The 17,269-nt window shown below is 36.7% G+C and overlaps 1 protein-coding gene across 1 annotated transcript; it reads left to right on the top strand.

Moving 5' to 3' along the window:
- Nucleotides 1-738: 738 nt before the first annotated feature.
- Nucleotides 739-2,344, top strand: LOC306892474 (E3 ubiquitin-protein ligase RNF212B-like; the record flags this gene model as incomplete). Its single annotated transcript, XM_079453601.1, has 6 exons — nucleotides 739-813; nucleotides 1,729-1,835; nucleotides 1,919-1,979; nucleotides 2,057-2,085; nucleotides 2,185-2,228; nucleotides 2,316-2,344. The coding sequence occupies 6 exons, from the start codon at nucleotides 739-741 to the stop codon at nucleotides 2,342-2,344; spliced, it is 345 nt and encodes a 114-aa protein (XP_079309727.1).
- Nucleotides 2,345-17,269: the final 14,925 nt, after the last annotated feature.

Raw genomic sequence — 17,269 nt, 5'->3', positions numbered from 1 at the left:
GGAAACCATTTGTAGTGTCCAGCTGTGGTCATATATTCTGTCAGGACTGCATGAATACAAGTGAGTGCGGGATTTACTTTGGTATAATAACAGTTAAATGTGATTTTCACTTTTATTTAAGACCTTTTTTAGTCGGGTAACAAACATTTTGTCTTCCAGAGTTTAGTGGTCAGTGCAGAGTGTGTCAGGCCGACTGTAACTACCTGACAATATCTGACCAGGTGAGTCAAACTAAACCCAGAAACTGCGTCTACAGCAGAACAATGATCAGCCCCTAAATGCAGACAATGAACCAACAACACATTCATTGACAACGACTCTCATTCTATAGATAAAGCCACTGCCATATATGATATTATTGAGAGTTAATTGAGTTTATGTGTGCTGTATGGACAGAGTTCACCTGGTGTGGAAAGGATCCGGCTAGCACAGGTACATCTGCTAAAGATCTGGAAAACATCTGCTGTGTAAAAACATCTGCTTGATATCAGTTTTACATCCATTCTCAATGATAAACATATTACAGACGTCTGTGTGACATCTAACATCAGACGTATAGCAGACGAGCAAACAATGTCTTCCAGATGTGAATGCAGACGTCTGTCAGGTGTAGTTTGCTATCAGGGGACAATCGTTGCAAATTGGCAAAACAGTCGACAGCCCAAGTGAAGGTTTTGTTTATTTATCAGCTTTTCTCATCTCTTTTGTTTCCTGCATATTCCTTTCATTATTGTGAAGATGAAACCGCAGGAAAAGATGTATTTCACAGATCCAGTGAAACTCCTGCAGACTCGACTGGATCATATCGCACAGGTATCAGTCGTTTTTTTTTAAAGATTTATTTTGTGGCGTTTTTGGCTTTATTTGGACAGCTGTTCACAGGAAGTGAAGTGGGCGAGAGAGAGGGGGTGGGTGTATCAGTCGTTTTATCAGACACTTATTACACGACTCGTTGGAACGCTTGGTTCTGATTGGCCAGTCGGGACATTTGCAGGTCTGTTATTCACAGATAACAACCTCTCAAAACTAATAACACACGGTCACCCGGATGCAGCGAATCATTTTGCTAGGTTTTTTTTGACAAATTAAATATGAATATATATATATGTATAAAGCCCCCTTAGTTGTTATAAAATGCACTGTAACGCACTGCTTCATGGGGCTTATTCCATTTTCATAGCATATGTTTCATAAAATGAAGTAAATACACTGAAATTTAGGGTCTGCCGTTACAATTCGGGTATTTTATTACGGCTTGGAACTCGGCTCAACCAATCATAATGAAGGACCAGAACTGACCGTTTTATAATAACATACATTATATTCACAAATGATTAAACCAAACGCTTGTTCGTGACATTTGAATGTCGTTTCTTACAGTAAACTTGGAAGGTCTGCATTCAGTAAAATGAGCTTATCAAATATTTCATCATGTTTCTCATGTGGCAAGTGGCCGTGTAATAAGTGGGATAATGTACACGCAGCCGGCTGTTCCTACCTGATACCTGATCATACTGTCAGGGCTTATTTCTGCGATAACAACCGGCTGCCTGTACATTATCCCTTACTTATTAAATGTACTTTATTACAATTCATTTATAATCGACATGATATTGAATATCATCTCTATTTTCTTTTACTTGACTACATGAAATGATCAAATGCCACACTGACATGAAGCCCTAAGCAAACACATTTCTACCTATTGAAAGTTCAGACGTGTTTCAGGTTGCTGTTTTTCAGAAAAGGCAGAAGGAACGTGTCATAGCTTTCTATAGAAGCAAGTCTGCAGAGCTGGAGCGAAGGCTTAAAGATGTCAATGATCAGCTCTACAGGTGCTCTTTTGTTGTTGAATATCTGAAATATTTCCGTCATACTTCAAAACTTTTAATTTGTATCTATTTGTGTTTTATTAAAGGCAAGTGTCTGAGCTGAAAATAGAGAATGAAGGGCTCAAGAAACCTCTCTCTCAAAGGAGGGTGAGAAATATCAGTTTACATTAGTTGTATTCGCTCTTGACTCATTCTTTAATGTTAATGTGTTTTGCCCAACACAGACATCTCCTGGGAGGTTTCAGATTAATGGGTAAACACAGATTATTGTCTATGATCATATGTGTGGCCATAATATTGTAACAGTATGTTATAACACACATTCACAGAATTCACGTCTTTCCATATATAGAGGTACTCCGAGGATGACTCTTCCAGTTGCTGTGACATCACCAGGTACTAACTCTTCATAATTTGAGAAATAAACTGCACTTATTAAACTAAAAGACTAAACTTTATGTGTTGTGTTTTTACTTTCCACAGTCACACCGCGCTCTAGAGCTGTCAGGTAGATTGTATTGTATTATCTTAACCATGTTTACTGGTAGACCTGCTCTCCCCCAAACATTGACCGCTTTTCCACCATCGTGCAGAACCGTTCCCTGTGTTGGATATTTTATTTATGCAATGTAAATGATATAGACCTATTAAAACATATCAACTAAAATAAAGCAACAAAAAAGAAAATAAAGCACAGCTGGTTTTCTTCTTTAAACATTGTCATCAATTACAAGAGGTCAGTTTTTCACATTGCATTTCAATGTTAAATTCAGTACATTGCGATAAATCCATTTATTGGAGAAAAGTGAGATATACAGAAGGACAGTTTGTGGACACAGAAGTGAATCTCTTGACATTTACAAACTGTGATTCAGGTCAGAGAACATAACGCTGTGGTACTATATACGTAATTTTACCATCTGCTTTGTATCATTCAGTGTTTCTCGTCTCATTCTTGTGGTGCCATGCACGCAGTTGCTCTGCTTATCTTCAGATAAGAGTATGCCAAGCTTTTAAATGGTTCACCGAATATCTGTATCTTGTGACTGTCTACCTTACTATGAGACGATATGTTTTCAAATCAGACTAATGTCCAGCATTGCAGCATCAAACTGTTTCTCTGTTCCAGAAAAAATAACATTTATAATCTATAAGTGTCACGTTCAGGTTCTGTTTATTGTTCATATAGTCAATCGTTAGTTTCACCTGTGTCTGGTTTAGTTTTCCTGTATATTTAAATCTCATCATTCCCGGAGGACCGCGGCCCTCTTGTAGTCTTTGGGGACTAATCTTGCATACACTACACTATTATAATATAAATATTATGAAGGTTTAGGCTGCACTAGTCAGATCAACCGCAACCAGGAACACTTCCAATAACAACTGATGCATTTGTTGCTTCAAATAGTGCAGAACAGTCCTCTACTCTCAGCCAGTCTCATTGTTCCAAGGGTACCAGAGCGGGCAGGACACAGTCCATACCCAGACCTGACAAAATCTGTGATGATAGAGCTGGACAAAGGACGTGACAACTACAAAATTTTAGCCGCTATTAGATTATTAATGATAATCTATTTAGCCTTGTTGTGCTTGTCGAGCTTGTGCAGAGGCTTCAGCTTTTGCCAGAGGGGAACTGGGATCCGCTGGTTAGGCCTGGTTTCCCTCTGAGGGTTTGTTTCTCCTCCAATGGAGTTTTGGGTTCCTCGCCACCGTAAGCATACTAGCATTGCACTGTTTGCCTGGCTGCTAGAATTTTATAGTTTTATTTCATTAACACTGCATAGAGGAATTTATTTTTACAATGTTTACTTGTACAGCTGCTTTGTAATAATGAACATTGTAAAAAGCGCTATATAAATAAAGCTGACTTGACTTAAATTGACAATTATTGTGTTGTGTTACTCTAAATTGTTAAATTAGTGAAATATACCAGTTTGTGGTTGTGTTTACGAAGATCAATGCAAAATAATCTACCCAGAAGCATTGTTTGTTTTCAGGTTCTTGAAAGGTTTTCTGAAGTTTTTCCACTGTACACTAGCAGATGGCGGCGCTGTACCTCGGTGTTCTTCTGATGCTTCAGTGTGGTCTGTTGAATGCAGCTGAACCTCAGAGTTCACAGAACCTGAACTGTCCTGCTCTTGCTGGAGTACCAGGAACACCTGGACACAATGGTGTGCCCGGAAGAGACGGTAGAGATGGAAAAGACGGGGCCATTGGGCCTAAAGGAGAGAAGGGAGAGCCAGGTTTGTGTGAGAGTTTAAGTGTGTTTTTCAGAGGGATAGATAAAGATTCAGGCATTTGCTTGCTTTATTGTGACAGGAATGGATGTGCAAGGACCGCCAGGTAAAGCAGGACCACCTGGACCCCAAGGAGTACGAGGTCATTATGGTTTAATTGGTTTGCCAGGTATCAAACATCATAAATTGTGGTCCAGAATATCAGCCTATAAATCAATAAAGCATCTTGATAAAATGTATTTTCAGGTCATCCTGGAAGTGACACAATGTCCCTCAAATCTGAGATCCAGCAGCTAACTGCCAAAATGACCATGATGGAGAAGGCTTCAGGATTTAATACTTTTAGAAGGGTTGGGCAGAAATATTACACTTATGATGGCCTATTGGACAGTTTTGATCAGGGGATTAAGTTCTGCAAAGCAGCTGGTGGAACGATCGTTTTGCCAAAAGATGATGCTGAAATCCAAGGTTTGTTAAGATTATCTGTTGCCAGTGGTTTGAGTGGTAAGAAGGTGTTCATTGGAGTCACAGACAGAAAAAGAGAAGGGCAGTTTATGGACCTTGATGGACAGCTCTTGACTTTTACCAAGTGGGGTTCAGGTCAGCCTGATGACTATAAAGGTGGACAAGACTGTGGTGCCCTCGTGGTGGATTATGGGGAATGGGATGATGTTGGTTGTAATGATTCACATCATGTCATATGTGAAATAAAAATCTGATAGAAGGTGTCACAATCTTCTGCACTATTGACATGTATACATGCACATCCAACCACCAGGGGGAGCTCTCTCCAAAATACTAAAACCTTGCTATTCACTCAACATTTTATATATTTGTCTCATGTATACTGTATGTGGCCATACTTTCCATTGTCATGGTATTGCCAGTTCACCTGTGTACCAAGCATTATATCATTATTCATTGCATGTCTTATGTGATGACAATAGTTTGGCTGTTCTTTTGGTTTATCCTTTACAATCATATATGTCTTGTTTGCTTGGTTGAACTGATCATTTGGATTGTAGACCTTCCCTGGTATTTTGACCGTCCCTTTCTGGACTGTTGTTTAATAAACTTCTGCATATGGTTTTTCAACCTGCCTACATGTCCAGTCCTTTACGCATAAATGATCAAATGTTGGATTATTTTCAAAAAGGGAGAAATGTTTCTTCATTGTTAGATATTGATATTAATATAGTGTTTACGGTTGATTAAAACAGACACTTCATCCCTGAGCTATTTGTTCACATATTTATACTTTTCTCTTTAATTCATAAACTTATAATTTATTAAACCTGGCTCAGACCAGAAGACAACTTGGAGATTTGTCTCAAAAATGTAAAAAATCTATTCAATTATATTTATTTTCTAATAACTACCTTTTCTATTGATTAATGATTAAATGTTGTTACCTTTTATTATTCTTGAATAAATTAGTTTCTGTTTCATTTAAATGCAAATCTAATAACAACTTTAAAACTCTAAATACCTGAAGTGATGTCATATACTGTAAATGTGATTTCATTGGTCGGCTGTAATGTTTATATTCTGATAACATGAACTCAAGACCCGTCCTGTCCACAACATTTGTATCTGACTTGATAATCCTGATTATATGACTTTAAACTGATTGATTCAAACATTCATTTGGTTTAAAAACTAAACAACAAACTTAAAGTTTAACAAGCTAAAGAATGTTGTTATTGTTTTATTATTTATTTTCATTTATTATAGTGGAGAGAGAAACTATCTACACATTTTTTTGAAGTCACATCAAGACAAGAAGATGTGAAAAAGTTTATATTTCAACAATCATTTGATAACTGTTTATGTTTGGAAACTGATAAACATTTTATAAACTGAAGCCAATTGTCACTTTGATAATCAAATTTAATTAATAATCATAATAAAAAAAATTTGGTTAAAAGCGTTTGCCAAATGCATAAATGTAAATGTTTATCCTGGAGTCCCCAGCATACCGGGACACAATGGCTCCCCTGCAGAGATGGTAAAGATGGGCCTGCTGGTCAAAAAGGCCAGAAAGGAGACACAGGTTTGTTCGTCTAGTTTATATTTGATTTGTTTGTATTACTGTCCATTGTGACATATACCTGTACATACAGTATTACATATCAGTCATATGAGAATGATGTTGATGAGACATTAAATGGTTTAACAACGTTGTATTTTGGTTACAATTAGGTAATGTTGCAGTAAAACCTTTTAAAAACCTTTTAAAAACAACACCCCATATTAAAAAAATATGCAACTAAAATAAAATGTTTAAAAACTTAAAAAAATAACAAAGTGCTTTATGTTTTTTATTATAGTGTAAAACATAAATATCATGTGTGTTTACAATAAAAAAAAATTCAGACCAAACAGTAACTTTTGCGACACGTTTTATTTAGGTGTTAAAATTGTTGAACTTTGTTACACTGTTGTTGCAGTTAGCGTTGTGTTCGGGAAAAAATAAACGACAGATAGATCATCTTTAGCCGCTCTTGGCATATTTATTTTTCGTTGCTGACACATCAGTCTCACGGTCAGACAGCCATCAGTAAGAATACCGTAAAACAACTTAAACAAACATAATAACTCAAACGCGTCGTCTGTGGCTTAAACTTTAGTGCCCCCTTGTGGCATACACACAGTACAGCATTACATAAATATACAACTGAGGACATAATGAACATATTTTAACAAAAATGATTTTATATTTATTAAAGAATCAATATTATATTAATACATCATATGAACGCTTACAGATAGTAAATAAACTTACAGGTTTATATTTCTCAAAGCAAAGTTTGTTCGCGATCTAAATCTCAACACTGCGCAAACTTCAATACTGAAAATGGCCACAAGGTGTCGCACAAACACATGACAATCTGAACACATGAAACTAAAGGTTGTCGGTGTTTTAACACGAGGCTCAATATTATGCGTGTGAATTATTTTCTGATTGTGACAAATCTTATATTGTTGGAAAGATCTAAGACTCTAAAATAAATATTTCATCACTGTTTTATCAAATCATTTATGTAAGAAGAGTAATTGATTCATAAATGACAAGAGTGTGAATAAGAAATATTTATGTGCTGCTCAATGTCTGGCGGTACACGTACATTTACTTCAATATTTAGTTTAAATTAGTATCTTATCATAACAAACTTTATATTGTCAGAAAGGTCTAGGACACTAGAATGCATATATGATCAGTACTTTATGAAATTCATTAATAACAAGAAATAACATTATATCCAATAATGAAAAGGCAAGACAGTCCGCTATGAATCTGTGATGAGGGGGATTGACATCAGGGTTCTAGGAACAGGCTTTAGGCTGAATGTGGATCATTTTTACACCAGACCATCACTGTTCCAGGATCTCCTTCAAAAAGGCTTCTGGACCTGTGGGACTATTCTCTGCAAACACAAACGAGTTGGGGTCTGTTCCCAGCACTCGCACAGCTCAGCTCCTGCTATATCCCAGTCAGATCGGAAACATTTTTATTTAAACAGAAATTTCTTTGAAAATGTTGATAACCCATTTAGAAATATTTCATTTTATATAAAAAATCGTCTTATTACTGTAACTGTACAGGTTTCAGTTTATTTTCTCTGACAGAATTTCTCCAAAACTAAAATACATAACAGCCACTTTCACTCATAAATGATCAAATAAAATACAGGCTCTGCCTTCTAAAGGGAAGGCATTTGTTTTTATACTTTTTATATATCAAATTTGGCGAATAACAATTATTTCTTTGAGATTAGAGTTGAATTATACTGCGACCGCCCACAGATTATATGCACCAATCATTGCAACGCTTGTACTGTATATATCTGGTACATTACAATGAGTTTGATGATATGTCGAGTTTTATTATGTGGAAATGGGAATCCCCATTGTCCCTTACAGTTACCCGCTTATATTGCATGATGCAATATACTTCATTTCTTATGCAGAACCCAGAAGAAGCTATTTTGAAGAACGTTGGAAACAAAAAAACCTTTGTACTATTGACTTGACATTGGTCTTGTCTATACAATAGATACCAATGTTTCGGTTTTGCAGCATTCTTCAAAATATCTTTTGTGTTCTGCAGCGTAAAGAAAGTCGTACAGACTTGAAATGACAAGAGAGCAAGTACAGAATTACAGAATTGTCACTTTCGGTGTCCTATAGTTTTAGTCAGAGACACTCGAGTTCCTCTGTAACAGACCTATAGTCAAAAACTGTGTTTTTATTAGCACACAGAGTTATCATGACCTTGAGCTACACTGACAAGTTTTACTGTTGTCTACACCACGCCTCTTAGTTTTTATATTTATTTTTTATAATCATACAATTTTATATTTGGTACATATAAATAACAAAAAGTTTTGCGGGGGCTCATTCTTCATATTCTTTCTACTCTTATGCTGGAATCAATCAATACGGTTTGCTGGCAATCAGGGTCAGAGTTATAAACTCCAAAAACAGACTTTAACCCAAAGATTGGGTATCCAAATACAGCTGAAAGTGGAAGAAATGGGACACTTTGCCTTCCCAAGGGTGCATTTGAATAACTCTTCCATACTATGGGATAGAGAAAAAAATGTTTCTCTTATTTGCAGACACTTGCTGGAATCAAGTAAAGCTATACGCTTGTTCCTGGAGGACACCGGGGCAGAGAAATAAACGAAGAAAACGCCATTTTTGTGTGTGTTTCTCATAGGACTGACAACACTTACAATAATATTTATCCCTTTCAACAGTGTTTTATGACATCTGGAGGGGTTTCCTGGAATATGACTTCAAATGTTATTATTTACATTTGCGTTTAAATTTGGGTATGAAACATTCAGGCTGAAATCCAAAAATAGCCCATGAGTTTAACATAAAACACATAGAATGGACAGACCAAATATTGATTTTATTTTAGTTAATATAAACTAATTGATAAAGATAATCAATTTATTTTATATTTATTTATGTTTTTGACAGCATCATCATTTTACAGCATTTTTACACAAGTGCCTAAAACTTAACAATACTGCAGCTTTGCAGGTGGTTTCTTAAAGCATCTTGGAGACGTTGCCACAGCTCTTCTGGATGTTTCCTTCTAACACACCATAGCAAAACATTTAAACAAATGACATTTTTAGCTGTTCAAAATACTAATGTTCTAATCAATTCTTCATCAACACTTATATACTTCACTTGGTCAATAGCATAAAGGCTTGAAATGACTTAACAAAAAGCTTCTCAAAGCAATACCACAGAACCATTTTGGCACTACTCATTTCTTAGCAGTCTAAAGAACACTTTTCATGATGACTTCCATGTGTGACTGAACTATACTTTAAGTTCATTTAGACGCTATGCTCTCTCTCTCTCTCTTTCTCTCCCTCTCTCTAATTTAAGACATGGACAGGAAGAAAAAGAAGAGAGAGTATGACAGGGAATGGGTTACTTTCAAAAGACTTATTAAACAACAGAGAACTAAGGAAAATACACAGAACTGTGCAGAACTTTTATTGACCGACACAGAGAATGAAACTACTGACACAAATATGTGGGAAGCCATAGATAAACACAAGGAACATGAACCAATGGAGGATGTTGACATTGAAAACCCTGTCTTTTAAACAGAACACTTTTCTGAAGATTCAGATTCTGCGGAAGAGTTTTCAGATCATGATTCTGACATTATTGATAGTTCAACTTCAAATATGGCCAGTGACATTACATCTGGGAGGCTGGGAAATGAAATTGTCCGTAATGCTGTAGATAGTCTTGTGAAACTGCTGAGGAAACATGGATCAACTGATCTTCCATCCTGTTCCCGAACCTTGTTTGACACTCCAAAAACTGTGAATATTCAGAAGAAACCAGGAATGGTGTATTTCTACTTTGGAGTAGAGAAAATGTTTAAAAAAACACATGCAAATATTCAATGTAGATATGACTGAAAGGGTGAATGTCTTGGAGTTAAGACTTAATGTTGATGGCCTCCCACTATTTAAAAGTTCAAAAACTTGCCTTTGGCCGGTTCTTTGTAGCACCAATCTGAAACTTACTGATGTATCCCAGTGGCAATAACATGTGGAAATTCAAAGCCCAGCAATTTTGACTTTTTATGTGACACAGTTGAGGAAATACAAAAATTGGAGAAAGAGGGTCTGTGATACAACGGAAAACACTTCCCAGTAAATATGAACTGCATCATCTGTGATGCACCTGCCAAGGCCTTCATCAAATCCATAAAATACTTCTCTAGGTATTGTGGATGTGACCGATGCATTCAGAAAGGTCAGTGGCTAGGGCGCATGACATTTCAGCAGGTGGAAACTCTACAGTTGCGTACCGACAGGTCTTTCAGACAGAGGCAGCAGGAGGAACACCATGATGGGGAACACGAAACTCCACTTTACCAGCTAAATATTGATATGGTGTCCTGCTTTCCGATTTCGCATTTGAAAACTTCAATCAGAAGCTTAAAAGAATGGTCCACACTGGAAGAAATCCACTGGCTAAGGTTACAAGAAGGATTCTTGAAGGGCAAAACATTCACAAGACAACACTGGTGGAGGAGAAGATCAAGTGCACAGGACCCGACAATGTTTTTGGAGCTGAGCAGACTTTCTTTGAGGTTATTGAAGATGATGGGCTTGAAAAACAAGCAGTCCTATGTAGGGTCTACGATAAGACGGATCCCCTCTACACAGACCCCTGTGACTCTGGTATTGTTGGTTCATATGTTGGCAAAGCAAGAGAGACAACAATTCGGAGGGTATTCCAATCTGACCTAAACCACAAGCAATCCTGATTGACAGTGTGGAGGAGAACAAGATTATATTTCTCTACATATTACACACAGATCAAGGACAAAGCTCAATCCTGTGAAAATGATGAACGTGGACACCACAAGAAAATCATGCAACACCTCCGTCAATCAGTAAAATCTTAATCATGATTTTGTCAAATCCTTCACATTTAGGATATTATGACTTTATTTAAGGAAATCTTGCAACTTTGTATCAAACATTTGTAAGTTTATCAATTTAAACTATTCCACATATGCCCTATAAGTTAGTTTTTAATAACCAAATTATATTTTCCAGATGATTACTTATGCTGTGGTTGATTTTGAAGAGGAGAAGACTGTTGCTGTTGTTTGCAGAAAATGGATTGTGGGAAATGTAAATGTAAATATTGTTATTTTTAGATTTTATGGTGAAAACAAAGAATATATACAGTATATATAGTGCAGAAGCCATTACACATTTTCAATGCCTTGTGGTACTTGTGTAAATGACCAAACAGATTTTAGGCTGCTTTTGACCCCATCTGAACCATCAAAGAAGGCAAAAAATGGAGAACTTCCAGATAAGACGACTTGGAAGCTCTTTAAGAGAAGAATTATTGAAAATTAATTTACAAGTAAGAGTTAAAGGCTCAGATTATATGTATGAGCAACACACAGAAAGTGATCAGCAAACAATTCAGTTTCTGATTTGAATTTCTGATGGCACACTGTGCACATGACAAACTAGTCTATTAAGTATAAAGCATTTAAAAAAAACATTTATTTAGCTTTCATGTACTCACCTTATTTGCAGTTAATTCCAGTATGATTCTTTATATTTTAATAAAGCTGCCAAGTAACACTCTTCTGCAAACCATTTAAATGAACCATACTGAAAGGAACTGGAAAAGGAAAACTTAGCTATTATTTGTAACCGTAAATGTGTTTCCTGTTATTATATTTCATGAAAGATTTTGTTAAAAGAAAAGACAAGATGTGAAAATACCTGTCCCTTCCAAATTGGTATATAACATCACAGCACAGGTACCATTTGTTTTTAGTACTTAGACTTTGATGTTCTTGCTCTGTTATTTAAAAAATAATAAAAATAATAATTATAAATATATCATATATATACAGTGCGGTATGAATATGAAGTGTGACAACAGCCAGTGCTCCACACAGAGATCTGGTCGTGTCTATTATTACATTAAGAAAGAGAAAAACTGAGACAGACTAAATCCAGAAAAACGATGTCTCAAGACATTTGAAGAAACTTTCCTGCAAAGCCTGAAAAACTGTGTGCGTGTAAAATAGCTGCTTCAAACCAAATGAGTGTTTATACTAAATATTGATTTGATTTAGTTAATAAAGCTTAACATTCTTTTTGAAAGCTTCCCAACTTCACAAATGCCTAAATCTTTTCACAGTTCTTTAGGTTTGGGTATCGTTTTAATTTTAGCGATTCCGATTCTACATATCGAATCTGGTTCTTATCGATTCTCTGTTCAGTTTCCAACATTTTTAGGAAAGATCAAAAAATAGCATTGCCAGATGCAATACATGCAACACAAGTTTACTGCATTCATAGTACCGATGGTAATGAACTGCGCATGTGTGTGAGATAAGGTCTTTATCGCAGATGAAACTGTTGTTCGCGAGTCACTGAAACAGTCAGGAATCGATCAAAAGAAACGAAATGAATCCTTTCGGTTCCCCGTTTCTTTGAAATGTCCGGATCTCGATACCCAACCCAACTGTAACTTTGCAGGTAAGCATCTTAAACACACTGCCACATCTGATGGATTTAGTCTGTCTGTTTTTTCTCTTTTTATCACGTAGATGAAAGTGACCAGATCTCTATGTTGAGCATGTCAAGGCTATTGTCACACTTATGCAATAATGGATAATTATATATTTTTCATTGAGTGTGTGTGTCACTGCCTCAAAACATATATAGTCAGGCCCACCAGTATTGATACAGAGGCACACTTTTGGTTATTTGAGCTATTTACCAAAATGTATTCACATTGGTTATATAATGAATATGTCTCATCTTTATTTAGAGTGTTTTCACATCTGAAAAAGGGCTGAAGGGTTTAGGAATGACAGGTCTTTAATATGTAGCTCCCTCTCTTTGGAATGATCAAAAGTAATGTGACAGCTGAATCAAAAGCTGTTTTATGGACGGGTATGAGCTTCTTGTGAAATCATTTCTTCATAAATGAATCGTGTTAAAGGTCTGGAGTTTATTCTAGGTTTGGTGTTTGCATTTGGAAGCTGTTGCTGTGAAGCAAGTGATACAGAAGTTTCAAGAACAAATCAAATTCATGAGACAGATAGCAAAAACATCCAGAGTGGCCAAATGAACAATTTAGTACATCCTGAGAAAAGAATAATACACTGGCGGGTTCAAGAAAAATCTGGATGTCAATTTAACATGGTGGTTGATGGCATATTTCACCATAATGAGACAAGTGAAGATTTACTCAGGATGCTTCCGTCTTCAATTACAATGAGCAGAAAACACCAGAGACCCAGTGCCTTAGGAAGCCATGCATGGAAATGAAATCCCACTGCCTGAACACAATTGTTATTAAGATGTTGCCTGCTTATATCATGATGTATTCAAAGCCGTCTCCATAATTTGTGTTCCCATTAGTCTTATGGAGTTTGATATAAGCATAAAAAATATTTTTTAGTTTCACTTGCATGGAGATCTTCCTGAACCACATGATGTGGGCTCACAGCAACATTTTTCAAATGAAAATCTACACCTATTATAAATGTCGGGACATTTAACATGTTTAATTGATGAGGAATGATTCCTCATCAATGATTCCCATTATTTTTGGTCACTTGAAAAAATCACTCTAACTTGGATAGGCCATATAATACATATACATATAAAAACCTAAAATAACAAAAAATGGACCAATATATGTGTGTGTGTGTATACACAGTATATACATATTTTAATGTTTAGTTCACCATTTAATTATATATATCACAAAGCCATGAAATACCTGAAGCGTGCTGAGGAGTTGTCAAATGTCGAATCTGATGGAGACTCCCAGATTGACAAGAAAAGACCTCTCAAGAGACTAAGCCGCTTTGAAAGTGAAACAGAGGATTGTAAATAAATTAAATACATTGTTAATATCACCAATGTAATGGAATTTTTTCTAACCTTGCTTCATGACGTGTTGGTCTTTGTTTATGAAGTGTTTTTGTGTATACGCGTCATTGCACTCTGCCTTTGTCCTCGAGCAAAGCACAAGTAAGATAAGGGGTCCTCACGTATTGTGTGGACCACAGAAGCATTCTTGCTCGAGGGGAAAGGTGGGGGGGGTGTCACGTTTAAATCCTATATAAACTCTGGGTGCAGAAGGAAACAGGGCCTTTTCTCTGCACCATGTCATTGCTTGTGATGCAGATTAAACGACAATACAATACTTTGCAAAGTACCTCATGCCTCTCTGTGTGTTGCGTTTGTCTGACTCACCTAGTTTAAGGAAAAAGAAAATTCCACAACAATTTGACGACGAGGTATGGGATCACAAGGCTGACGGAGAACGGGCTGGGGTTGACTGATCATCCTGGACATAGCAAATCCAGCTCTGACCCCATACAGGGACGAGAGAACTCTACTCCGGACCCCAAGCTGACGTGATCCCAAAAGAACTCAGTGCAAGGCACAAAAGTGAAAAGCGGTGAGTCAAATAGATTTTTCTAAACAGTCTGGGGAGTAGGAGACTACTTAGAAATAAAAGTATGTGGATAAACCAACGTACAGAGAAATGAGGAAAATATGTGACGGAAAGTTTAGCAAATGATTAATGGGGAAATTATTAATTTTTACTTTACATAACTGCATAACCACAGTCAATGAATTATAAAGGTAAATTTAGTTGTAAGCATACTTCATGTATCAGTAAATCAGTAAGTACTTCAGTAAGATCAGTAAATGTATTTACGATTGTTAAAAATTTTATTCTGACATGAACATTTCTTACATTCTTTTACACTCTCTATTCAAGCTAATGCAAGGTAAGTTGGCAATACTTTATTACAGCACACTTCACAGATAGATAGCAATAAGTATGCATTCACATGTACATCATTTGTTTACTGTAGGTGCCAGAGCATGAGGTGGTTATGTAAAGACTACAGCTATTAAAACACTTAAGGCTCAAACATGGAAATGCAGGCCGTCAATCATCAATATCATGTCTTTATGCTGATTGTCCTTGTTCATTTAAAACATTTAATGCCCTTCAGATACACTTATCCCGAAACCACATGGAATCAGACAAACCAAGCGAGTTGCTGTCATTTAGTTGTCTAATATGCAGTTCAATTCCATTCTCTTCGGAGAAGCAATATTTTGAGCACCTTAGAAGCCACATGAGGAGGTACGAGGTAGTGACATGTGTGCTCAAAAACTGCAGCTTCAGTACAAACATTTATTCAACGTTTGCGACTCATAAACACAGGAAACACAATACACACTCCATTGAAGATTTTAAAACTGAAGTCTTGAAAAAATACCCAAATCCTGCTGCTTTTCAAAATGATCTAGAGGTCTCTGATGATGACACAGAACTTGATGATTGATGCAGGAGAGAAGTTGTAAAGAAGAAGTTTGGACAACTTCTTCTAAAGTTGCAAAGTAATTTCAATGTGTCAGGCAAGTGTATTGATCATATTGTAGATGACCTTCAGTTCCTATCTTCCTCTGCATCTGCTCCAGTTTTAAAAGATGTTGTTGAGTCCACTTTGAAGGAACATAACTGTGAAGTACATTCAGCGGTTAACTCAGATTTGGTAACAAATATTTGTGAATTACACACTTTAAGTTCAGCTTTAGGGAAAGATGGGCCTTTTTCAACATCATTTAAGAGGTCACAATTCATGAAAGCACATTTTTCAGTCATTGAACCAGTAGAATACATACTACACAATAAAGACAACAGAACATTTCAGTATGTTCCAATACTGCAGTCGTTATTGCAAATCTTGAAGAATGAAAGAAAATCTGGATGTGATCACAATATCACAATACCAGTCCTTCCAAGATGGATCTAACTTCTGTAAAAATTATTTTTGTGCTGGAGATGAGGACAGATTGAGTCTTATTCTGTATATCGCTGATTTTGAAGTGTGCAACCCCTTGGGAACTTCCCGCAAGATCCACAAAGTCACGGCCGTCTATTGGGTGTTAGGAAACTTTACAGCATATGCACGATCAACACTAGCTTCTATTCATTTAGTTATTCTGTGCAAAGCAGATGACACAAAGCGATTTGGATTTCATAAAGTTTTAGAGCCACTCCTGACAGATCTTCAAAGCTTGGAAAAAGATGGTGTTTTTATTCCAAGTTTAGGAAAAATCATGAAAGGCACTGTGGTGAGCGTGGTGGCTGATAATTTGGGGGCCCATTCTTTGGGAGGATTCGTTGAAAACTTCACAGGATCTAACGTCTGCAGATTTTGTCTCAGAGAAAGGTCCCAGTTTCAGACCACAGAAGTAAGATCTGGACTTTTTCAGAGGAGAGATAAAGAGCAGCACACTCTGCATGTTGAGACGGCTTAGTCAAGTCTTATTTCCACTCCTTGCTATGGTGTGAAAAAACATTCCTGCTCATCTTGCTACCAAAAGATCTGTAGGAGGTAATGCACATGAAAACTGGTGTCTGTTGCCTCTCATAATAGGTTTGAAAGTACCTGAGGATGATGAAATATGGCAGATGTTAATGACCTTAAAAGACAGGAACTTGCAGTGGCCCCAGTTCATACTGAGCAGAGCATCTGCTACCTTGGCACTTTAATATCTGAGCACCCAAACAGATTTCTGGAAGTTTTTCCTCAAGGCTCCTCCCCAAACACCACTTTCTCGAGCACTACCCTGAGCTTATTCAGGGATTTGGTCCTTTGGTAGCCCTGTGGATCATGCGATTTGAAGCTAAACATTGTCAGACAAACACAGTTGATCCATCAAACATTTTCCCTTGATTTATTGAAATTGGCGCCAAGTGTGAGAGGTGGAAGATTAGCAATGTACGCTTTGATAAGACTGATTCTCCATCGATGATGTTAATAAGCAGAATAAATGATGTGTAACACAAACATCTCATATGAAACCCCCATATTCGTTCCTCGTCTCCGTGTGGGGTATTTAAATGAAGCTGTCGTTCAAGATGGCTAAGTGTGTTGACCTTTAACCCAAACTGTCTCAATGCTAAACCCTCTTCACTAATCTCATATAATGGCTTCATTAGTCTTCAAAAGGGTCTTTTATATCAGGGCTCCACACACAGTGAGGGCCATAAAGAGGGGAACGCAAAGTCACTTGCTGTTGCGGTTTGTTATATTGAAATAAAGAAAGAAAATTCCAACAACAA

The sequence above is a fragment of the Barbatula barbatula genome (genome assembly GCF_947034865.1).
Source record: "Barbatula barbatula genome assembly, chromosome: 3".
In the NCBI taxonomy this organism is placed as follows: domain Eukaryota; kingdom Metazoa; phylum Chordata; class Actinopteri; order Cypriniformes; family Nemacheilidae; genus Barbatula; species Barbatula barbatula.
This window is presented reverse-complemented; position numbering and strand designations above follow the sequence as displayed.